Source organism: Barbatula barbatula (assembly GCF_947034865.1).
Source record: "Barbatula barbatula genome assembly, chromosome: 16".
NCBI classification, from domain to species: domain Eukaryota; kingdom Metazoa; phylum Chordata; class Actinopteri; order Cypriniformes; family Nemacheilidae; genus Barbatula; species Barbatula barbatula.
In genome coordinates, this window is record NC_136779.1 from 8677698 (window position 1) to 8703187 (window position 25490).

A 25490-nucleotide genomic window follows, 5' to 3' on the forward strand; every position below is an offset into this window, starting at 1 on the left:
GTATATAGTTAATGCTGGTCATGAGCTGGTCTAGGACCGGCTTAAACCAGCTCAGGAAAAGCATAAACCAGCTAAGGACCATCTTAAAACCAGCACAATCCAGCTACTATGGTTCAAAACCTACCTAACCAGCATATGCTGTTTTTTCAACAGCGTTATTTTACATTTAAGGAATCTTTCTCTCTTTGCTATCTCTGCTGATGTAAGCGCAAGCCCTTTTCCATTGTTTCCACGGCTACCTGTTACCTTGGCTACTCTGTGCTCTGATGGCTCGTGTCACGCCCACGTGATGCCATAATCGCAACCTATTTCTTGGTATTGGTTTCTTTGTAGTCGGATTGTCTGTTTGGATTTGGATTTGGCATTTGTGGCCTATGTGGTTGGATCTCTCTGTGGTGCCGTTTTGTCTTGAATAGAAGAATGTTTGTTGCTCAAATATTGCCTTTTCATAGCTTATGAGATAAATGGCTTTCTCGGGTGTTTAATTCAAGTACTAAATTAGTCTCATGTGTTTAAAATTGTTAGTCTCAAATTGCTTATGAGAAATGAAAACAAAACCCCAAATTGGATGGTTGTAAAAGGGATAGTTCACCCAAAAAGAGAATTCTGTGTCTATGTCATTTCAAACCTGTATGACTTTCTTTCTTCTGCAGAACATAAAAGACGCTATTTAGAAGAATGTTGGTAACTGAACAGTGACAGTACCCATTGACCTTTATTGTATGCACACAAAACCAAGTCAATGGGGAGCTCTGTAGTACGGTTATTAACTTTCTTTAAAATACGTTTTAGTTCATATTGAAATTTTCAATAATGTTGACTTTCGAGATTGTAGACAGAAAATCGGAACTCCGTTTGGGACAATTTGAGCTCTTTTCTGAAATTCTAAAGTAGATATTTTAAGAAGAGAAGACCCAAACAAAGGTTTCCATTTCCTCTTCATTTAGACAGGTGGATGGATTCATTTAAGAGATTATGTTTAGTCATTTATTTGGTTATTAGCTTCTCGCCAGGCTACTCACTGAATGAAATATCGACTCGAGTTCACACATTATTTTAGTATGAGAGAAAAAGATACCCAAGAGTGAAGAGACATTAAACTAGCACAGCTATGAAGGAAATCAATTATCAATCTATTCTACAATTTCACAGTTGCTGTATTAAATGAAAATATTTGACTGCAGAAGGCTGCGATTGACCAATCAGCATCAAGTGAGGCTTGTAAAGCTTTCTTTTGGTGGGTACATTTGACTGGCCTTGTGTGTTTTAATATGCATTACACTAGATATTTGTGCATACAGTATTTGTGTGATGTGAGATGTTGCCTGTAGGAAATCCATTGCAGTGATTGAAATGTGCTCTCTCTTAATGAAATGTGAAATGCTGAGACTGCAGAAATCATATGTGGTGACAGAGCTGTGCCGTGAAAACCCTTTCACATGTTTGTCAAGATTTATGATCGTTCACCAGAGCGTTCTTGTCTCACACTCGTTCCTGTTTTCCCAATCTTTATTTTTAACAGCAGCACCTGTTAAAGTTATCAACTTGTTGGTTCAATTCTTATCAAAATTTTAAAACAAATCTGCAAGCATTTTAAATGTATACATTTTAATTTGAAGAAAAATTAAAGGGATAATTCACCCAAAAATGAAAATGTTGTCATCATTTACTCACCCGCTTGTCACAAAAGATGTTGTTTTGAAGATCGTTGGTAACCAAAAAACGTCTGTAGCCACTGTATTGTTTTAGGTCCATACAATAAAGTGAATGGGTACCGCCACAAGTTTTTTTGGTGTTCTACAGAATTAAGAAAGTCAGAGAGGTTTGAAATGACAAGATGACATTTTTGTGTGAACTATCCCTTTAAATTACCTTCAAAAACAACGTAAATCCTGCATTGTCATTCATCAAAAAATGACAAGTGAACTTTTATCTGAAAATCCGAATTAGTTTGTTGCTTTGACACCAAAATATTTAGCAGTCAAGTAACTTATGTTTTTGAAGCTGTACTCCGTGGTAAAGAGTAGATTCTCCTCCCTCAGGTCTCGCCCTGGGCTCTTTTCCTGAGAAACCTTCTGCTGACTGGTGCTGTTAGACCTCATGTGGCTGTGGCTCTCTTGTGGTCCTCAGGCTCCACGCATTATGTCATTTTTCTCATTTCTAATGGAGGACGTTAGCATCGCGCCATCGGTTCTGAGAGTTCCTCACGCGTGCCGCCCGCCAGCCGCCTGCTTGCCAGCCATGTTATTGAAATTTAATGATCTAACGTTACTAATGAGACTGAAATAGGCCCTCACCACACCACTCTTTTCGGTGAACTCTTTCAAATGTGTTTATTTGAAAGCACTCTCACTGTGGGAAATATCACATTCATTTGCTGATGTAAATATGCCGAGATGTGCATAGACAATGAATTCACTTTCATTTTTTGTAGAAGATGCAACACTGTCTGATTGACTCTATTGACTTAATTGAATTTGCAATTTGCATTTTAAGGTTGTTTTTGTCTCAAATTGAAGGTGTGATGATATCTCAAAATTTGGTGGTATGTATAAAGGGATAGACCACCCAACAAATGCTGTCATCATTAATTCTCCCTATTCATTTGTCTTTTTGTGCGAAAGAAGATACTTTAAGAAATGTCTCAGTGGTTTTGTATCTATTCAATACTAAGTAAATGGGGTCCAGTGTTGTTTGCTTTCCAACATTTTTTAAATATCTTCCTTTTGTTTTCTGCAGAAGAAAGTCATACAGGTTTGAAATGACGTGAGGTTGAATAAATGATGCAACATTTTTCACTTTAACCAGCTTTGAAACCAATGCAATTTAAATCGCAACAGGATCCTAAAGGGAAAACATGTTGTCTGAAATCATTCTTGTTAAACAAATTACACAATAAGCCCTTTTCGCCATGACATCATTCAACTTCCACCTTTTCGTAAAGCAGGGTATCATAACTTCCGGTGTGCAATGAACAAGAAGAAGAAGAACTTCTGTTTTGCCGTCGCGCTATAATTTAACAACAGTGACTGAAAATACGAGTGGTCAAGACATCGGTAAAGATTATTATTTTGTTTAGTATCAGGCATGTTAATATTTCATAACGTTATTGACTGACAGAATACTTATTCAAGTACTTATCCTATTTCGCATCAATGTCAAGCGGGCTTCTAAGCTGGCATACGTTCTGGCATTGGAGATGTGCGCTTGCAGTCCTGTGGTCGGGAAACCCCCTTTTCATTAGTGTGGGAAGACCCCTCTGTGTCTGTTTGAGTTCCGAACATGACACATTGAGCTGTACTGGTCCACATGAGCGCCGGCCCACTGAGATTTACAAATGGGCATCAGCGGCTGTTTCTGTGCGATCAACCGTGCACCACAATTTGTATTTATCACTTTCAGTGGAGAAGCCCTTACCCCATATGTATACCGCATTAAGTGAACTTCACATAAAAATATACTTTTATTTATAATTATCGGAATATGTTTGTGGTGAGGAAGGCGGGACGAGAGCCGTGAGGCTCCCGATCTGACCGGCAGGACTGTTGACGAGAGAGGACCGGGCCCGGACATTGTGTTAAGTTTGTGTTTGTTTTATGGCCGGCAGTCGACCGTGAGGTGGCTGCCGGTCTTTACTTCCATGTTTGTTAATTTGATTTAATTAAAGTTTTATTGTTTGAATGTTCGCCGGTTCCCGCCTCCTTCCTTCCCTTCTATGGAACTTCATTACAATGTATTTTTGCAACTCCTGGTAAGTGTTCTGCTTTTTCTAAATGTATCCATGTGCCATGAACGCCTCTCTCTGAAGGGTCAAATAGAAACACACCAGGGCTAACATGAAATGTCTTCTCATTGGTCAAGAAAACACAGTCTCATGAATAATGGATTCATGTAATGTATTGTCGTGCCTCGCCACGTCACATCCTTTGATGCTGGCCAGATGAGGATTTTAAACCTGTAAGGCAAAAGCTGCGCAAAAAAGCTCAAAATGAACTAGTTTTCTCTATTGTAATAACCTAGTTGCTAACATTGAATTCTATGATGTGCAACACAACCAACTCTGTTAACATCTAACGTAACGCTTTAAAGAAAAAGCAGAAAAGTACACATTGTCATACATGACAGTTTTATCAATTCCAAACTTCTTCAAACCAATCAATTGGTTATTTTACTTACGACAATACTTGCTGCTGGAATTTTATGATATTAAATTGGTTTAGATGCTGGGGTCCATGCTATTAGAAAAACATGCTGGTCCATCAGCTAAACCAGAACTGACACTTTTTGGCATAAACAAGCTCAGACTAACATTCATTATGGTCTGAATTGGTGTTTTCAGCAGGATAGGTGGAGAAGAGGCCATATTACTGCCACCTCACAAGATGATAATGCGGTTGGGTGGGTGACCTATTCTGACCATCAGACCCGAAGTGACACTTAGGGCAGCACACAAACGCAAACACCCAGAAATAGTCACAAAGAAAATAAATGCATATTCACTGAAGCATGCTGTCGACTCTATTCTAATGATGTTTCCTTTTATAGAAGCTCCAGTGTGAATATTGTGACACTTTGTTGTTTTAATGCAGTGTGAGTTAATGATTGAGTTAAACCCAATTACAAGCTGAAAATAGGCATGAGATTCAATCCCTCTGCAGTTTGAAAACTGTACCCGGGAGGCGTTTAATATTAAAGACCGCGTATCACAGACGTTTCTGCCAATCTCATATTAATCTTGAGTGCCTATACAGTAGTATTGTATATTGCATCAAATTTATTAAGAGGTACAGCTGAACAATTATTTCCGGAAAAACACGAGCTGCTGGAGGTGGGGCTAGTGGGGAGAGTGGGATGGAACTACAGCACGATCATGCAACACATCATTACATTAATCCCTTCATGTTTTGTGCATTATGCACATACACGACAATTGCCAAGAAAACACAGATGTATGACTTAATTTGACATACCATTTGCAGTTCATGTCCGGCTTCTTTTAGCACTGGGACCACCCATCAATCAACTTCAAACGATCTCCAAATCCAGTGTTATATCCACAGTTTACATAACATCCATCACTGAAATGCCGTGAACAGACAGACACACATAAACTTCAATATCGCAAGAGCCCATCTTGACGCATCACAGATAATCTTGATGGAAAACTTGCTCGTCAGTTGGCTCGTGGACGGGCTCTTTCTTTCGCCTTGCAGTGCTTTTCCGGTATAATGGCCAATAAAGGAATAGGATCCCTTTTACGACACAGGGATACACAGCGATACAGATTTAAAAAAAAAACGTTCCGAAACAAGTTGGAGTGTTGGGGCGGGGAGTGTATCAAGTACAGAAATACTACGTCATGTGTACAATTAGTTTTTTATCAAGTTGATCATCTTAAGCATAAGAAGCCAGCATGTACAGTGTAAAGAAGTCAGAATGCATGACGTAGCATGATACCCGATCTGTAATACATGTTTGTGCGTCACAAGATTGTTCTCGTGTGAAAATGGGTGCTTGTACACATGTTCTCATTACCCTTGCGAGTTTTGAGCAGAATGTGTCACTGCCGAGAATTGTGTCTTGTGTCTTTGAGCGGAGGTTAATGTCTCATTTCAAAGGCTATGCCTCAGGGCTTGCAGCTGACAACACAATTTCTGGTGCATTGTGCGTGTGTTTATGTTTGCATATTACTGGCCATTTACATGTCTTGAAGACAGCCAGTCCAGTTTAGATCAATGCTCTTGTTTGATGTAGTTTTCTGTTTGGTGCATGTTCAAAAAATGTACTACTTTAAAGCTTTCACATCAATGGAGAAATGACAAGAGGGTGAGTAAATGATGACAGAATTAATTTTTCTGGGTCAGGGATCTGTCACTTTCAATGAAAACAACTTGGACTGACATATCTTGCAATATATCAGTGCCATTGTTTTGTGTCAGGATGCACACCGATAATGTTTATTTTTTAAACACTTTTATAAACGCTGCTTAAATGTCTTAATTTAACTAAGGGCTACTCCTGACTCAATTTTAGACCGTGAAACCGGCCCTAGATCTGATAATGTCAACAGGTTTGTGTGAGATTGAGGGGTGGCCTTGGATAAAAATTATGAAACATCCTCACCTGTATACTAAAACGCGTGCGTGCGTGCGTGCATGCGTGCGTGTGTGTGTGTGTGAGAGAGAGAGAGAGAGAGAGAGAGAGAGAGAGAGAGAGAAAGGGGGTGTGTACTGCTATCTCGCTCATGCTGAGGAGGGCTGAACAGAACTGCAGTTTGGTTGGGCACTGATTGCCCGAGTGATATATTTGCTGCGTACACACACACACACCATTTGGCCCTTATCTGTCCTGAGTATTTCATCCAGAGAGAGAGAGAAAGAGAGAGAGAGAGAGAGAGAGAGAGAGAGAGAGAGAGAGAGAGAGAGAGAGAGAGAGAGAGAGAGAGAGAGAGAGAGAGAGAGAGGGGACATTAAAATATGTCCATAGGTGAAAATAACTCCAGGCTCTTCTTTACTCTGAAGACTGTGTGATTAGGGCTGGGGAAATGATGCAGTGGATGAATTTTCCTCTTATTGGGTTTCCTCAGTGGGGTATATAACCCTCTACCTTTGTCCCACCCACTCTCTCTTTCCTTGGCGCAGTGCAGTCAGCCTACTGCATTACCTCTTTCAACGCCAACGGCCTGTCCTGCTCAAGGGAAACCCCCCCTTCACACCTCCATAGGGGGGCTGCAATGGCAGGTTGCCCATTGCATATATAAGGGTTTCAAAACTGCAGTGTGTGTGTGCAGCTGCAGTGAATATTAGCTTTTACCGCAGCCAACGATATCCGTCCAATGGCCGAATCCATTTGTTCTGCTTATCAGAATGTCCTCTGGTAAGAGCACATTGTGTTGCTGTCATTGTTCATTGGGTTCAATAACAGTTGCCAATGCTGATGGACGTGAGAATAGATTCCACTGCAGGCTTTTATGACTCTGCATTTGTTTGAACGTTTGCTGTTAATGAGCTCAGTATCTCATTGAGACCACCTTCAGCGAGCGCTACAGGGAAAAGCTTGTACTGTCTAACAAGAAGAGTTAGAGTGTTTGTCACAACAAAGAAATAACTTGCTGAGATTTTAACATTTTGGGTACCATAGGCCAGCGGTTCTCAAACTTTTTCTCTGTACGGCCCCCTTTGTGTAAAGTTCATCGCTTTGCGGCCCCCCAATGAAATCATATATTCTTATACTTAAAAATGTAATTAAACCAAAAAAATGTTTAGCTATAGAACGCTGTAACATAAATACTTTTGGTGCGTCATATTTTTCTGATGTTTGATTGCAAAAGCTTTCGTATATTTAAAAATAATAACAAATCTGTCAGTCACAAGTATGTTTTAATGTTAATCTTCCTCAAGACCTAGTGAGCTGCTTGAAGCTGTAATCTCACTTTGGCCTCAGTATTGCCATCTTTGTTGGAACCGTAAGATTACAGATTCCTTTACATTATTACTTGTGAAGTCAAATGCGGTCAAACTAACATTTTCCCAAAAATCTAACCTGATTTATAAACTACTATTATAAGCCCACAGTTGTGAATCAGGATAAGGAAGCATACAGTTTTTTGTTTACTCGTTCAATAACAAATTTGCCCACGTTGACTTTAAACTATGGAAAATCAAAGAGGGCAAATTAAGAAGTGAACTACTCTTTTATACTTTGTCTTGGGACATCATAGAAATGTTTCATAATTTGCTAAATCAAAACTGAACCAATGCAATTGTCATGTGATTTTTGTTATTCGGAATTGTTTTGCGAGTTGCTATTTGATTTATCCGTAGTATGAAGCCTTTCCTCCTCGTGTGTTGCATCTACATTTTGTTGTGTTCCCTGGCTCAGTTACATCTGTTAGGCTTTTTTAAGGTGTCGTTTCTCTTTACGGTTTCAGAGCATCTTTGCCCAGTTCCAGTTCAGCAGTGAAAAGGTGCTCCCATCCGACGCCCTGCGCAGCGCTCTAGCCAAAACCTTTAAGGACGAGCAGCGGTTCCAGCTGGGCATCATGGATGACGCGGCCGAGTGTTTCGTAAGACTTCATTTTATATTTCTGTCCTTTTGCTGATATCACAATAAGCATCTCTTTTCTTATCTCGCACGTTCCTGGTATCTCTTTTGGCTCAGTTTCTGCTCTACAGGCATTTCCTCATCTCACCCCGTTTCCCTCTCCTCAATTCACCTTTCTCCCGTCTCTTCCTCTACTTCGCATCTGGTTTCTGTCAGATCTTAAGTATCTAGACATGTTATGTGTTGCAATTTAAGCACTCTGGCTTGTGCACATCCTTGCGAGGTTTAACGTGCAGTAGAAATATATTGGTGAACTCTGAAGCAGATGAAGATCGACTTCTTGTAATATTTATGGAGTTTACTGTGTACACAGATAGAGCTGTGTTTACTGATGTTTCTGGCTGGATGTGTTGACACGCTTTTGATGACTATATTAGATTCAGAGCGGCTTGCTAATAGCATACTCAAGGATTGTGGTAGGGTTTCACATAATACAGACGGTGAGCAGATTGAGGTTGATTTATATTTCATAAAAAATGACAAATGAACAGACGTTTTATCGTTGGAAGATAGATTACAGATTTTATAGTGGATAGATTTACAGTGCAGCATGGTCATTCCGACCTGAAGGCTGCATCAAACTGAAAAAATGTCTGGTTTTGGCCAGATTTGAAGTCGGTGCCGAACACACAGTGGAAAGTATTGTAGACACTTCTGATCTCTTTAACTACACTTATTACAGAGCGCTATGTAATACTTGACTCTCGTTATATATATTCTCAGATAACAACCGGTTAAAACTATTATACCATAGTCTGTTTGAATACTCAATTCTGATTGGCTGAAAGTGTGCATTGTCCGTTCAAATATTGCACTGTAAACATCAAAAACTTCTTTAACTTTGCAAATGGCCATGGTACTGTATAAACGGAATAATTCACGGCTAGCCGTGCATTAAAGGATTTTAAGGCTTCACGTCTGATGGTTCTTGGTCTCCACGTCGTGCATTAAAATCCTTTTATGCAAGGCTAGCCATGAATTATCCCTTACATAACACATGATAACCTGGATGCTGCAAATCATTTTGACAGGCACCGTTCAATATTACACAAAAGATAAAAGCTAATATGTATTTTAGTAACCTATGACATTGTGTTTACAAATCATGAAACTAAATTGCATGATCCTGGTATTTGAACGTCATGTCTTATATTAAAACCTAAAGTAAACAGATTTTCCTCGGCCAAGGACTTAAACAAAATGATGTCAAGGTGACTTAGTGAATCACCACAATTTCCAGGAATCTTTCAAAATGTCTTCTTTTGTGTTCTGCAGAAAAAAGTAAGTCAAACGGGTTTGAAATGACAAAAGGGTGAGTAAATGATGACAGAATTTTCAATTTTGGTTAGCTATCACTTTAAAAACAGCCAAAGCATGGTGGACTTAAACAGAACATTTAATATTTAACACATGTGTATTGAAAATGCAATGGTGAAGGTGTAAGACATGAGCCAAAGACAGCCCTTGGGGTATAGACCAACAAAACAAAAATAAAAACCTTTTTACAACCCAACCACTTATGGACAGCAAACAGTGAGTAAGTACAGAAGATTTTCTAATATAGCTGTAGATTTATGATTGTACATTTAGTAGGCTTTACCAACAGACTTTATAGACTGGCCATGCAGTTGCTGAAGATGATGAAGATCAGATCATTATGTATATGGACGCTTTCTATAACATCCCTTCCCACTCCTCTAATCCCCAGACCTGATTATTTGGCTCTACCTGATTAAGGACCATAGATTGTGTTTATCTCACATTTATGTCCTTAAAGGACACACAGCGAGAGCATCAATAGCGATAATTGCTTTTAAGCAAATAAGCAATTGAACGATCATTCATGGGCAAGCAGCTGAGCGGTCCAATCAAGATAGTTTGCAGAGAGACCTTTTGATTGGCTCTGTCTTAAATACCCATTTATATGCAGCCCGTACTGTCTGTGTCAGGGCTTTTCTGCCATAGATTTGCGAATGCAGCTGTGCTTACTCATAAGGTCACAAAAGACAGCATCATCAAAGTGTTATTAAGTTCAATTAGCACCTCGGCTGCAGTTCAGCAACAAAGGTCCATTTCAGTCCGGGGTTCATTATTTTTAGCTGTGGATCCGTTGAAAGGAGCTGCCACAATTTCTATCTATTTTGCTTGACTGCCGCATTTATGAGGCAGAGACGGGCATGGGGCCAAACCGCTCGTCTTGCCATCCCTCTTCACTTTTTGACGTCGACCCCGCTCATCACGAGTGCCAGACGACGGGTGGGACATTAGCGAAATGCCAACTCTTCATTTCGGGATATCTCCTGCACATCTGTTCTCTGGCATTAATAGCTGCTATTATCTGCGCAGGAAATGGAATGCTGTGTATGCTAATGAATTGTTGTGTGATACGCGGTGACGAGTGTCTGACTGCTAGCGTGATAGTTTGTTAGCACAAGAGGTTCATTTGAAGTCTTTGGGACTAAGCGTCGTGACTCGTGAACGTTGACTAGATGGGTATTAACTAATTAAAAAGAAATGACAATGCTAACTTAACATCACACTAATGAAAAATTTAAAATGAGTATCAAGAAGTCAATATGGTAGCGTTTCTAGTAACAAGCTACATTTTGCAATGAGTATGTGTAGTGTGGCAAAATGCTAGATTGGATTTCATTGCTCATGGAGCTTAATAGTAAATCAAACAGATGGTGTAATTCACATGCATATTCAAACTTTCTTCTCTGTGGTTGGAAGCAAGTATCATTTTAATGAATTTGTTTTAATGAATGGATTTAGGCATAATTTAGCCCTGTTCAATATGTATTTAGTTACTTTTTACATTTTACATTAGGGATGCAGGATATATTTACATAGGGCTGTGCGATTTGGGGAAAATATCTAATTGCGATTTGTATTTATTTTTTATTTTATAAATTACATTTTTATTAGTCAGGCTTCAGCTCAATACTGTCAATAGTGTAAAGCACAGTATGGGTATAGTAACCCTGCTAAAGTAAAGCTATAAAAACATTTTAGAAATTCTAATTCGTATTTTTCACATCGCAGCCTCTTGCGATAGCAAAACATCGCGATAGCGATTCGATTTAGATTAATCGTTCAGCCCTATATTTACCTCTAAATATATCACAATATGCATATCAAAATTGTTTGTAATAATTAAATGATTTTCATACCTAAATTTCTTTTTAAGTCTAGGCAGAGTCACAATTTCAGATTTTAACTACACAATTTACTACAAAACATTTAGTGATAATGATATTATTACAATATCCTTGTATGTTTTTAATATATATATATATATATATATATATATATAAAACCTCATTAGTTAATTTATGTTTAATATTGTTAATTTATTTAGTTTTTTCTTAATTGTTTTGTCAATGTACAATTTGCAAAAATAAATTACTTTCCATGTTTTGCACAAACATGTATGTTTATTTATATAATTTTCAGCAAATTCTTTCCTTTTTTAACGTTTAATATTTTGCACAAGCATGTAGGTTTTTTATATGATTTTCAGCACATTTCTTAACATTTTTAAACTGTTTCTATTAAAATAGAAAATTATTTTCGCACAAACATGTATGTTTATTAAAATAATTTTCTATTTTAATGTTATTTAAACTTTCAAGAATCACATTATTAAGCATCAAGTTATTATTTAGCCACACATTTTTCTTCATAATCGTGCAGCTCTAGTTTACAGTATTGCTGGCTACTTTTCCTTTAAGACTTTAAGTACAAGGCTAGCTCTATGGCTGTTGCAGGCCCAGTCTGCGGCTGTTAGAGAGATGAAAGGACAGAATGGGTGAGTTGATGTATGGTCCTGTTCACCTCTTTCTCCTCTCCTCTCTCTCCCACTCGTTCACCCTGTATTCCTTTGTCAGGAACTTGCAGTGTGATCGATTGATTTTAAATTTGTTCAGCCAGGGAATCAAAAGGACACTTATGAAAAATAGATGTGTTCGTCTCACTTGATCAGATTAACGTGAAGTGAGGGCTGACAGAGAAAAATGAATATAAGATTTGGACGACACAACTCACTCTCTCTCTCTAACACACAAACTCAAAGATGCCCTACTCCTTAATGCCACGCACAACCAACACGCTGTATTGCATCGAAACTTGCTGCCAAACATCTTGTTCCAAAATGGTTTATTAGAGAGAGATCAAAAGACATAAATGATGCACAAACACGCGCATCTTTTGAAGGTTTGCCAGCTTGTCTGTTTGTCTTTCAGGAGAACCTCCTGATGAGGATACACTTCCACATCTCTGACGAGACCAAGGAGGACATCTGCACGGCCAAGCACTGCATCCCGCATCAAAAATTTGCCATGACACTTTTCGAACAGGTTGGAAAATTATTTTTTGTCTCTGTTTGCTGAATTAAAACTATAATTCACCCAAAATCTAAAATGATGTCCTTATTTATTCACCCTCTTATCATTCTCCTCCTCATTCGGTGGAACACAAAAGAAGAGATTTTGAGAAATTTCTCAGTGGTTTTGTGTTTCAATGGAGGCCATTGTTGTTTAGTTAGCAACGTTCTTTCAAAATACCATCTTTTGTGGTCTACAGGAAAAAGAAAGTCAAACAGGTTTGGAATGACATGAGGATGAGTAAATAATGAAAAAAATATTCTTGGCTGAAGTATCCCTTTAACAACTCTGTGAAACATTGAAACCGTACACATGCAAAAATACAGAGTCAATATGTTTCATGCAACCTTCAATATTTTTATATTGTGTCTTTTTTCCCCTTTAGTGTGTTTGTAATAATTGTGGAGCCACATCAGATCCTCTCCCCTTTATTCAGATGGTGCACTACATCTCCACCACCTCTCTCTGGTAAGCGGAAGACTATGTTTTCACACCAAGCGTAGCCCCCTTGGAGATACCCATGCGTGTTTGCTGGTAAATAATTAAGTAGTCTTTTAGCAGATGCTTTTGTCCATTGTGACTAGCGTGTTTGACATTTATTGCTCCCTCAAATCTCTAATTTCTCAAGAGGCACAATGGTGTTAGCTCATGGATTTGAACCCTACTGTGGATTTCTGTGGCATACTTTCATACCCTACTACACTCCTACACCCCATCAAAAACCCTGCGTTCAGCAAACGAGCGGTGCCTTGCATTGCCTTCTCATAAGGGCAGTAAATCGCTTTCCTGCTCATTCTCCTTCACAACTCCTTCCTGGTGGAACATTCTTCCTAATGCGGTCCGGTCAACCACATCTCTCACAACCTTCAAAAAACTACTTAAAACCCATCTCTTCTGTGAATACTTGACAGACAAATGAGAAGAAAAAAAATCTAACCCTCTCTTTTCTCTCAACAGGTAGTGGTCTAGCTTTTGTTGAAACTAGTTACTTTGTATAAGCACCCATTGTACTATTGCTCTTTTATGACATATCGCTTATTGCTCCCTGAACTCTTTGTAAGTTGGATAAACGCGTCTGCTAAGTGACTAAATGTAAATGTAACCACATGGCCTTGATAACAGCAACCACTATGCCACAACCTTACATTTCATTGGCTCGGTTTGCCTTGGGCTTCAAAAATGATGAATTCTCTCTCAGTTAAGAGCGATCGGTTGAGAGTCAGTGGGGTATGTGAGCGTGTGCATGCCAGTTTAGTGTAGGAATCGGCCTCCTGGGGTCTTTTTGTCACCCTGAAGTTGACTGAGCATTTTGATTTACACATCAAATGGGGAACTGAAGGTAAGCAGCCCTGCGAGCACTGTATATCGCGTAAGTGAGTGACCAGCTTTAGCTCAAAGCCAAAGCCAACCCGCTGGGCTGAAATGAAGCTCTATATCACAGGTTATTAGCTGTCATCACACATACCAGACCCGTGATAGTAATCTGGTAGAGCTATGTACAGGAAATGTGTTAAGCAACCCCTGACTCCAATTCTGTTCTCCTACCATTCTTATCAATAATTCATAATTCTGCCATACTGTACCTCTTCTCTCATCCTATCACATTTTTATCTGAGATATATATAGACTAATAAAATGTTTATTTTCAAGTTATTTCAACACAGCGTTGGGTCAAAAATGAACAAACTCAACCGTCGGGTTATAAATTAACCTACGCTAAGTTGTTTCAACTGTTGGGTTTTTTCATCTTTGACCCAACGGTTGGTTCAAATAACCCAACATTTTTTAGAGTGTAATGAAAAGTTGTGTCATAAATTATATAAGGTGATAAGATCATTTCTACGATGAGAAAGTGGAGCACTCAGGATCCACACACTGGGACATAAGGAAGAAAGACAACCTTTGTCTCCACCACGTTTTGGCGCAATAAGGATTTTAGTGATGTAATAGTTTGACCTCCAAAAGAAGGAATTCATCCAGTGATAATCCAGTGATAGCATGTTTATTTTCACTCCGTTTCTGAAAATCAAGTAAATGCACTTGAACGCAACTTTCATCGTGTGTTATTCCTCGTCTTGCACATAATGTCCATTTATGATCCTCCATCACTTCATCATCATTCAATTTAATTATTAACTTCTAAATGCAGTAAAATATTGTGGTTTATTGTATGTTTAGCAAAAAAGATTGTCATACATAACATGACTCTTCTACTTAATCTTGACTTGCCTTATTACCGGGGCGGTTCTAAGGTGAGTGGACATCGATTGTTTACTCAGGTTTGTTTTCTAAATGTAAATGCGCATCAATCTCGCTGAAATAATAACAACCGACCCCAAATTAGCACAAAATCTCAACACCAGCTGACATTAAGTGCCAGTGTGAATGGCCCAACATGTGAATGGCCCTTACATTTCTATGATGGTCAGTTTAGTTACTTTCATAGCGCTGGCTCTTTCACAGTTAAAGCATCTTACTCACTATGCCACAGACTACGCCATGTTGTTTTTACACAATGTTTCCCAAGAAGAAGGACCCACTCACATTTCGTCATGGGTAGACACGCAAAAGATGCAAAAAGTAAACGGCCCATAAGTGATTCGTACACGGCATGGTAATAAAACATTCGGGCTTCAGCCCCCTAAGCCCACCTCTAGCGCCACCACTGTTTATTACTATTGGTAACTGCAACATTTTTCTGAAATTACTATTTATAGGTTTGCGTTAAGGTAAAATTATAATTTTTATAATAATTCATTGTGTGAACTACGAACAATATTTCTCCCTAATTTCTGAGTCTTTTTTGCATTTATTTTCTGGAGAACTGGAGAAACGGGTCAAAGTAACAGAAACGACACTATGTATTATTTCAGACCATATTCACTTTTAAGCAATACAATAGTAATATTTGTGTTAATGAAAAGTCCCAAACATTTTTTATGTGATTACCTTAAATTTGATCCGTTTTCATGTGTCTTGTCATGTTGTCAGTCTTTCACATTGCTGTTGGATGACTTTAATCCAGACACTGGATTGGAATTGCCACAATACTTCTAGAAATGCTGATTAAATTAATGGTCTCTTCATTTTTTCTGTGGCTGTATACATTGTTTTCTGTGGCTGAGATTTCTGTTACATACAGTGTGTGTTTTCGTCGTCTCACTCCGCAGCATATCACATGCATTGTCACGTGGCCATATCGTGATAAAGGATGGTACGCTGTGTTCCTTCACTCCTAGGGGCTCAACCCGTGGTAAAGCCTTAAATTTTCTTTGACAGCGTTACTATGAACATACACAGACTCTCAGGATGTCCACATCCATACACAAGAAACACACACAAGAAAACAATTAGTGTTAAATGCAAAAACAAAGCTACTTAATCAGGCTTGCACATTTTTTAGGGAAAACAATCGAACTCGTAGGTTTTCCTCCTGTTCAAGACAGATTGAACAGGTTTATCTTCACTGCAGGACTTACATTTATCATACTGAAAGGACTGATTTACAATCCCACAATATAAACGACTCATCTACCAGCACACGGCACAAGCGGGATTCTTCTGCTGAATGCTAAAGCTTTCATGTGTATAATTTAATCGAAGGGTTTGTTTTCATGGTTTCCCAGTTCACATTTGCATTGAATTACTGTAGATTCATATTGATGTAATGCGGTTTCATACACGGCATACCTTTTAATCTTCCATTGACGTGAACAGGTAGCCATGTTTTACACGTCGGGTTTTAAACAGTGCTTGTGGTATTATCATTTTTCGATTAAATTCATAGTTTTTTGCGGTAATGACTGGCTGACTAAAAATGTCTCCTTTAGTATTTGGAGTTTGAGAGATTGATTCCATTATGCATATAAATGTGAAGTGTTGTAGACAGCAGTTTTCATAGATCCACCATAAATCGTGCAAAACATTCATATATATACTATCATGAGTCACCCTGAAAATTATTATATTCCTAAAATTTATGCTTAACATTGTGCTTATGGTACAGAATCTGATAACGGAAGGAAAGATGCTGAATAAAAAGCAAAAATGACAATGTCAGCCACCCTCTTAAGAGCATTATACGTATGCTGAATATGATGAGCTACAGCATAATCTGAGATTATAAACACGGCATGCAAAACAATTTGAAGAGTATCTCAAGGTTAGACTTTCTTTAAGTCAGAGGTGTTAAAAAATAAACTTCAGCTAGCCGGGGGTCTTCAGAACTGCAAGTGATGGTTTGATCATCAAGTTTATATTTGTTAAATGTAAACCGAAATGCAAGTATTTATACAATAATGGTTTATGAAAATGGTTCTGGAATGTAAGCATAATAAAGTTTGTGAATATATATTACACCCCAAACTAAAATTGCAACATTACGTCTTATACAACAGTGATGTCTTGGTCTGTTCTTCCATTATGGGAACTTGGATTGAACATGTTTGAAGAGCCATGGCTTCATTTCAAAGCAAACAGAAGAGTATGTTTGTATGTTATTTTCAACACGGCCATCATTTCCTAGTAAAGCAAAGGGCAGACCTGTCTATCAGATCTAATTCAGGGCCTGTGTATAGGTTGTCTTTAGCCCTTAAGCATCTGTCTTGGCACATTTCATCCTCATGAGCACACGCTGACAGACGGTTCATGGCTGCCGATATGCGGCATGTCAAATGGATGCTATCTCGCTTGGCTTAAAGAAACATTATCCAGTAAAGTACGCTGATATCTGCGTAGGCCCGCGGCTCCCGTCCCGATGGAGGGAGAACAGAGAAAGTGTGCTGCTACATTAGTTTATAATGTCTTCTAGGGAATAGTAATCTACCAAAGACATAACATTTCATCTTTGGAAAGACTTTATATGGTTTTTAATCATAATTTGATTCCTTTGACTGAACTGTGTTTAGCAACCCTTGGGAGTAAGAGTGAACCCGACTGCAGTTTTAGTAATTTTGTTTAGTAAGGGGAGATCTTAAAACTACCTTATGAATAAATAAAAACGGGAGGGATAATGTACAGTCAGCCGGTTCAGTACAACTCTGTCATGGATTGGTTTTGCAATAATGACTTACTTTGTGTGACTATACATTTTCCAGCATATTGCGCAGCGATATACTTGCCTCATAAAAAAAACGTAAATGGACATAAAATAATGATAGAGATTTAATTTATTTTATGAATGAGGAAAGGGTAATTTAAGCAATTTAAAACTAGCACAGCTATGTGGGAAATTGGTTGCCTGAGGTGGTTGCCAAATTTCCTTAAAGTTACAGTGATGTCAACGTGTGATGTGTTACCATCATGTTATTATGTAAAACGATCAGCTGTAATTTATGTATGTGTCTTGTTTACACTGGTGCTTGAGGACACGTCTGTCTCTTGTTCCCTCTGCTGCAGTAACCAAGCCGTGCGAATGCTGGAATGTAAAGAAAAGCCCACACCTGACATGTTTGGAGAGCTTCTCCGCAATGCCAGCACCATGGGCGACCTGCGAAACTGTCCGGTAAGCGTAATGAACACATTATGCCTGTCAAGTCAAGAATAACGGTTTCGTTTTAATCATCATGATTAACGTCGTTTGATAGGTTTAATGTATTTTATTTGGACCAAAATGCAATTTCTTTTAGCAATATCGCCAGAACTCCCCTCTGTACGGATATCAGGGTTTTTAGAATACAACAAACGTAAAGGGATGTTTCATCCAAAAATGAAAACTCTGTCAAACTATCCCTTTAAACAAGATCTTATGTAGTATTTTTCACTTAGTGCCCCTGGTATTATTATACAGTTTATATGGGCACATTATGCTAAAGAGAAAATGTTTGTAGGGATTTTCAAACAGGATGTGATCTTGCCTAATAAACAGCCAAATGAAACCAAAAAGTGGTTCTCGTGCATGTATGCATAAAGCAACAAAAACACAACAAGTCATTCATTTACATTTACATTTAGTCATTTAGCAGACGCTTTTATCCAAAGCGACTTACAGATGAGGAAACATTGGAAGCAATTATAACCACATAGGCAACAAAATACATAAGTGCATCAAACTAGTCCATTAAAGCCTAGCACAGTATAAAAAGCTAAGAATAGTGAGGTTAGTAAGTTTTATTTTTTTATTATTATAAAGAAGGAAAGGGAAGAGAATTAGGAAAAATCAATCAAATTCTGTGTGAATGCCCTCTTTCTCGGCTTGGAAATAACTTTTCTGCTTACGTAACCAATGTGCTAATGGAAAAATATTACCCAAAAACCTTTTCACCATCCGTATTAATAGCATTAATAATAGAAAATTAAAGTGATAGTTCATCCAAAAAAGAAAATTAATATATAATTTACTCACCCTCTTGTCATTTCAAACCTGTTTGACTTTCTTCTGCAAAACAAAAGAATGAAAGTCATACAAGTTTGAAATGACAAGAGGTACTGTAAATGATGACAGAATCTTCATTTTTGGGTGAACTATCCCTTAGAGTCTTTAAATTTAGATCCAGGTACAGTGTGTATGTGTTTGAGTGTGTTTGAGTTTTGCCTACTAACTTGATCTAAAAACTTTTGTATAACCTCCTTTTTAAGCCGCACAGACACTCCAGAGCTCACTTGGACTGTCAAGACTGTCTGTACTTTGCTTTTGAAGATAAGCAGCTTGTTCCAGGCCTGTTTTTGCACATTCCTCTCTGCAGACAACAGACCCCCGACACCCAGTCCTGGCCTATTACACATCAGCTGTTGATCCGCTCTTACCCCACACTGTTACTCTCACCCCCCACACACCACAGGATGCACCTCATTTCATCATCCGGCACACACCCCAGCACCATACAGCATACTCACAGATATTCTTATGTCAGCAGCTTTGGAATCCGCTACTGTGGAATCAGCAAAAGTCTGTTTAGCTGAAATCTGTGCATTCATTTTCCAGTAATTGTTTATTTTATTTTATTCAAGTTTATTCCACGAAATGGCTTTATTAAAATAAAACACAGCGCTGAGATGTCTGTTTCGTCACTGCTCTTAAGTAGCTTAATGTCTGGCCTGAAAGCATGTGTTTGTCAGGATCCCGGGACAGGCTGTGGTGCTGAGGCTGACAATGATCTCTAATGGGACACTGTGTGTTTGTCCCAAATCTCAACAGAGAACTGCTGTCTGTTCATTGGTTGCCTTTGTGGGTGTGTGTCTGAAATGCAGTGACTGAGTCACAGAGAGAAAAGCTCTATGGTCAGTTCTGAGAACCGTCTTCTTTGTCCAATCCCTTCCTGCCCAGATCTGGTTTCAGTCTGTGCCGTCCCGCTGTCCGCGATCTTTCTCCATGGCACAAAGGCAGTGCCCGGGTGGGTTTTGTACGCGAGGGAGAGGGGTCAGACTGGCAGCGGTGCTCATCACCAGATCTTTTTTCCGTCTGATTTTGTATGCCGCTGCCAAAGGGCTGCGATTCAAAGAGCCCTTTTAGAACATTGGGTGCTGAACATAAGGCCCTGCTGGAGCGTGTAGATCTGTGTGAAACGCTCCTTTCATTTGTCCATAACCTTTTCAACCCTCACATACACGTGTGATGATCATCGGTCCAATGTACCTCAAAGTGAATATTTTTTTCTTGGTATGTTATGGATATAACATAAATAAACGCATTATGTTGTTGATGTGGATTTATTTTTGTGTTTTTAGACTGTGTAATAATGGCCTTTGTGTATGCCCATGTTCAGTGCTTTCCAAAATAAGTCGCTTGTGTTACTATGACACCAATACGTTTTTGTACTCCCTCTCTTCTGCAAATGCAAATACACCTAGCTTAACTCTCTCTCTCTCTCTCTCTCTCTCTCTCTCTCTCTATCTCTCTTTCTTTGTTATAGAGTAATTGTGGTGAGATGCTGCGGATCAGGCGGGTTCTGATGAACTGCCCAGAGATCATCAGCATCGGCCTGGTGTGGGACTCGGACCACTCTGATCTGGCAGAAGACGTCATCCACAGCCTGGGCACGTGCCTGCGGCTGGGTGATGTAAGACCCACAGACGACACATTCCTATTGTTCTTTTGTCGCCACCTCAACACAATAACCTTGAGTCTCTAGCGCACCGTCCAACAAAATAAAGCAACACTAATGTTTTTGTTACATTCAATAGCTGCATTGCCCCACTAAGTGTAAGCTTTCATGTGGCTCAGTGGTTACAGAATGGCGCTAGCAGTGCCAAGGGCATGGGTTTGATCACAGGGGATTGCACCTAGTCAGAAACAAATGTATAGCACAATGCAATGTAAGTCGCTATGGATAGAAGCGTCTGCCAAAGGCGTAAATGTAACGTACATCGTTCACAACTTCAAAGTAAACAATTTTATTTGCCGCCGAGGCAAAAATGTACATTTATGTTTGTTTATCTGACACATTAATTAGAAGCAGTTATAATTCATGAGAATTATTTAAGTACTCATAAGTCGTCTTTACACAGGCGAGGTAAGACGTCTCTATGGCGGATTACATTTCTGTGTAGACGCTATGCCGCATGAAAGCCGATCTAAAACATGCCGGCTCTGACCCTCCTCAGACCATATAGTATCAAAGGCTACTCTGATGCAGCTCAGGTTTAGTGTAAATGAAAGCGAATTAAAGCAGCTCTAAACCACGTCATTGTCATGTCAGCAGAAAGCGAGAGAGTGAAGATGAAGCCAAAAACACAGAGCGACATTTGTTTTAGACAAATAATAACAACGTAATTTAAATAATAAACATATTTTAAATAATTCGAACACTTTTTTTCGTTTCATTTCTTCATATAATGATTAATGAGGAAAGAATTTTGTAGTGTTTTTGTTTGTGCTGTGGATGTTTACTCAGCCAGGCTGTGGCACAGTTTGAATGCAAGATGTACATTTTGAGACTGTTTTCAGCCATTGAAATAGTTTAGATTCGTTTTTTTATGGCAAATAAGATTTATTTTGTTTAGTGTCTTTTTAAAGTTAATTTAGAAAAATGTTTGGAGTAAGATTATTTGTGACTCATGCGCAGAATGCATATTTTTGTTATTTGAATTCGTGACATGAATTGTTTAAATTACCCTTTAGCTCCTCTCCTTAATATTTATATGTGGGACACGATCAAATGCAGACCTGTGTTACCGCATCTCATATAAATATTAGTTTTGTCGGACATTATGCAGTGCTGCGCAGGACCGCAGAAGTTATTTGAATAGCTCTCGTGTTACTTAAGCGGACAGACGCAACACATGCATGAAGTCGAACACATAATAAATCATAAACTTAACATTACTCTATATTACTCTACAATATTTCATACACGACAACGATCTGGTAACATTTGCTGTAACACCGGAACTGTTTATTTACCTGTTTGACAGTGGCTGTGTCGGAAATCGTATACTGTGACAGTACGTACTGGATTTGAATAAGTACCTATCTATCGGCCGCTAAAACAGTATGTTCTGTATAGAATGAGTGGGAGTAGTATAAATACATTTCAGATATGCTGTGTCCGGCATGTTTTATGGTCACGTGAGGCGTATGCTCTTTGACCTATGACGTATTTAAAACAACCTAAAGTGAGCGTTGGCTAAAGCATAATTTAGTCATGAGAAATTCATTAATTGGCACTTACATTAAAAACCGATGCTATATTTATTTACTTTTAAAATTTGACCATGACCATTGCTCAGCTCCCGTGGCATCATGGGATAGATAAGAGTCCATCCGTTCCACACTGACAAATCTCGGCAGAAGTAGATCATCCGGGTATTTCTCGTCTACTTTTTTTGCACACTGAGGTTTCGGGACATACTATCAATGAATCAAACTCATTTCTGTATAGTATGGAAGGAGGGCGATTTCGGACACAGCCACTGACTTTCTGGCTCTTTAAAACACATCCTGCCGTCTTTCAATATGCGGTGAGGTGCCAGATAATAACACATTTCTATGGCGTGTTTGTTAGCTAGGAAATTAATTTAATATGTTGCATTTATAGCCTAATATTGCTTTTATCCTAAAGTATGCATTGTTATTATAAGTGTCAGTATTTTGGGGGGGAGTTTACATAGTTTAATTTAAGACATTTTATTAGCATATTGTTAGAACTGTGCTTTTGTGGTTATGTTCAGCATTATTTTTGTTATTATTTACTTGTGTAAATGCAGTAATGCCACTTTAGAGCCGCATTAACGGTCTGTGTCAATACACATTTTCGTGTTTTGCAGCTTGAGATTCGGTTTCTGTGCCGCCTTTGCTGTGTAAAGAGGCCACCGTTGTAACACTTTACAATAAGATTCTATTTCCAAGACGAATTAAAGGAATCGTTCACCCGAAATGAAAATGCTGTCATCATTTACTCATCCTCTTTTCATTTTAAACCCGTTTGACTTTCTTCAGCACAACACAAACGATAACATTTTCAAAGAATGTTGGTGACCGAACAACAGTAGTTCTGCCTCGCAATGGTTTTGTGTCTGTAAAAGAGAAGTGAATGGGTACCGCCGTTGATCGGTTAGGTTACCAACGTTCTTCAAAATATCTTTCTGCGGGAGAAAGAATGTCATTGCCGTCATTACAAAATAAATATACAAATTATTATAGCATTTTATGGGCTTCTAAAAAAACTCTTGGTTGATCCTTACAGTCCTTTCTGTCTCATCTTTTAGCTGTTCTACCGTGTGACGGATGAGCGGGCAAAGCAATCAGAGCTCTACCTTGTGGGCATGGTGTGCTACTACGGCAAGCATTACTCCACCTTCTTCTTTCAGACCAAGATACGCAAGTGGATGTATTTTGATGACGCACATGTTAAGGAGGTAATGACACACATTCTCTTCAGCAGCTGGCTCTAGTGTTTCTAATTGTGAAGGCTGGAGACCGAAGTCTGAGGTTAATGCTGGATGTCCTGATCTCTCACAGATCGGACCTAAGTGGAAGGACGTGGTGTCGCGATGTATAAAGGGCCACTACCAGCCGCTCCTGCTGCTGTATGCCGATCCCCATGGAACACCCGTGTCGTTGCAGGACACAGTGACAGCACAGCTAGATCTGCACCACAGCAGCAAGGCTGGCTACGACAGCGAAGACTCCGGTGAGACTAACAGGAAGTGAGAGATGAGAGGTAGAGGGTTAAACCAAAAACAAGATGACCTCTAAAATGATCAGCGTCAAACAAAATGAAAATTCTGCCATCAAATACTCGCCCTCATGTCATTTCAAACCTGTATGACTTTCATTCTTCTGCAGAGCATGACGGATATTATTTCGAGCAGTTACAGGTAGCCGAGGTTAACTAACTCTCTTTCTTAACTCTTTCTCTGCTGCCGCTGGCGATGTCAGGGAGGGAGCCCTCGATTTCAAGTGACACGCGCACAGATTCTTCCACAGACAGCTACAGCTACAAGCTCTCTCGATCGCACCACGAGTCCATGGCTTCTCATTTCTCATCTGACTCTCAGGGAACTGTGGTGTGTAATCAGGACAGCAGTGGTTCCCAGAACAGTATGGACACTGCAGGTGCTCCAGCACAAACACACTTTAATATAAATACCACTGCGTAGAGCTGTTCAGCATTGACGTCAGTTTCCATCCAAACCTGTAAGGCTAATTCACCATGGGCTCCCTTGAGGATTTCCGTTGGGTTTTTAGAATAGATATTTTCAATTTGCATAAATTACTCGTAACCGGAGCGTGAAGTTTGTGCTCTTTACAGAAGGTACATTGTTAGCAAGTTGCTAGTTTGGAGTTTAGCTACAACAAGCTTTTGCGCATTTATTATGTGTACGGTTGTGCGTTTTTGAGGCGAGTTGATGCAAACCGTTGTCGTCATTATGTTAGTAGTGGCCAAAAGTGCTGTCCATCTTGGACAATTGACATCTTTGCTCTTCATTCTGGTATTTTATTAAAGATGCGTTAATGTTTTTTATTCTTGTTGCATTGGTGTGTTTGAAGTATAAAGCGAAGCTCAAGTTCAAGGTGAATTTAAGAAGGCTTTGGAAAAATTACATTCAATTTATTTCCTGTGATGTTTTTGTATGCATTTTTTGGTATATTTCAAAGTTTTGCCAAAATTATATTATACTATTATGCAAATATTGTATAAATATGCCCTCCGGACAGCACTTTTGGCCGCTACTCTAGCTTCTTGTTATAATTTTAATTTTATACGCTTTCAAAATTCACTTTTGATAACTTGTATGTGTTGTAAAAGCCAAAGTGGAAATATCTTAAAGTAATAACCTCAGATCTTTTTTTACACCAAAAAACTAAAGCAACGTGATATAGTACTGCTCTTTCGAGATTTAGGGCTATAAGCAGGACTCTCCAATTACAAATCAGTTTTTTGCTTTCCTTAGGGGAGGTTCATAAAGATCAGGCCACACCCCTTTGTACGCAGAGGCCCTCCACTGGCCATCTTCAGGACTATAAAGAGACTCACAGCAGACCCCTCTCATCGTCCTCTAGCTCAGGGGTGGGCGGATCGGAGGCTGGAGCACAAGCTAGGGACTGGGAAGATGAGAGCACCAGTAGCGAGTCCAAATCCAGTTCCAGTGGGGGGCGATATCGACCAACCTGGAGACCAAGAAGAGAAGCCCTGAACATCGACAGCATCTTCAGCCGGGAGCGGCATATGCCGGCCGGCTACGCCACACTTGGACCCTCCCCGCTGTCGGAAGATGTGGTCTCACCTGTGCAGAGTGAATTGGTCTCGGCTGCTGATGAAGAGGATTCAAACATAGCGGCAATGGAGGCAGAGGATGTCATTGATGGCTCAGGGGGCATGTCAGAGTTGGGGGTGGGGCATCTACCGATCCCACCCCCATTAAGAGGCGTGGAGCAGCCTCCCAGGCTGATTCAGAGGATGGAGAGTGGATACGAAAGCAGCGAGAGAAACAGCAACAGTCCGATTAGCATGGATATGCCGCTTAGTGACAACACCAATGCACACAGGTACTGATTCAATGAACTGATTCACAAAAATAAATCAAACTCACTCCTTAATATTCGTAAGCAGTGACCACACA

The 25490-nt window shown here is 39.3% G+C and overlaps 1 protein-coding gene across 1 annotated transcript in view; it reads left to right on the forward strand.

Annotated features, from left to right (window-relative positions):
• Positions 1-25490, forward strand: part of usp54b (ubiquitin specific peptidase 54b) — a 95425-nt gene that overhangs the window by 52378 nt on the left and 17557 nt on the right. The window contains 9 exon segments of the mRNA XM_079476569.1: positions 7931-8065; positions 12348-12461; positions 12874-12956; positions 17886-17991; positions 20339-20485; positions 23133-23282; positions 23386-23557; positions 23806-23982; positions 24822-25416. Of these exon segments, the coding sequence (XP_079332695.1) occupies positions 7931-8065; positions 12348-12461; positions 12874-12956; positions 17886-17991; positions 20339-20485; positions 23133-23282; positions 23386-23557; positions 23806-23982; positions 24822-25416 (1679 nt within the window).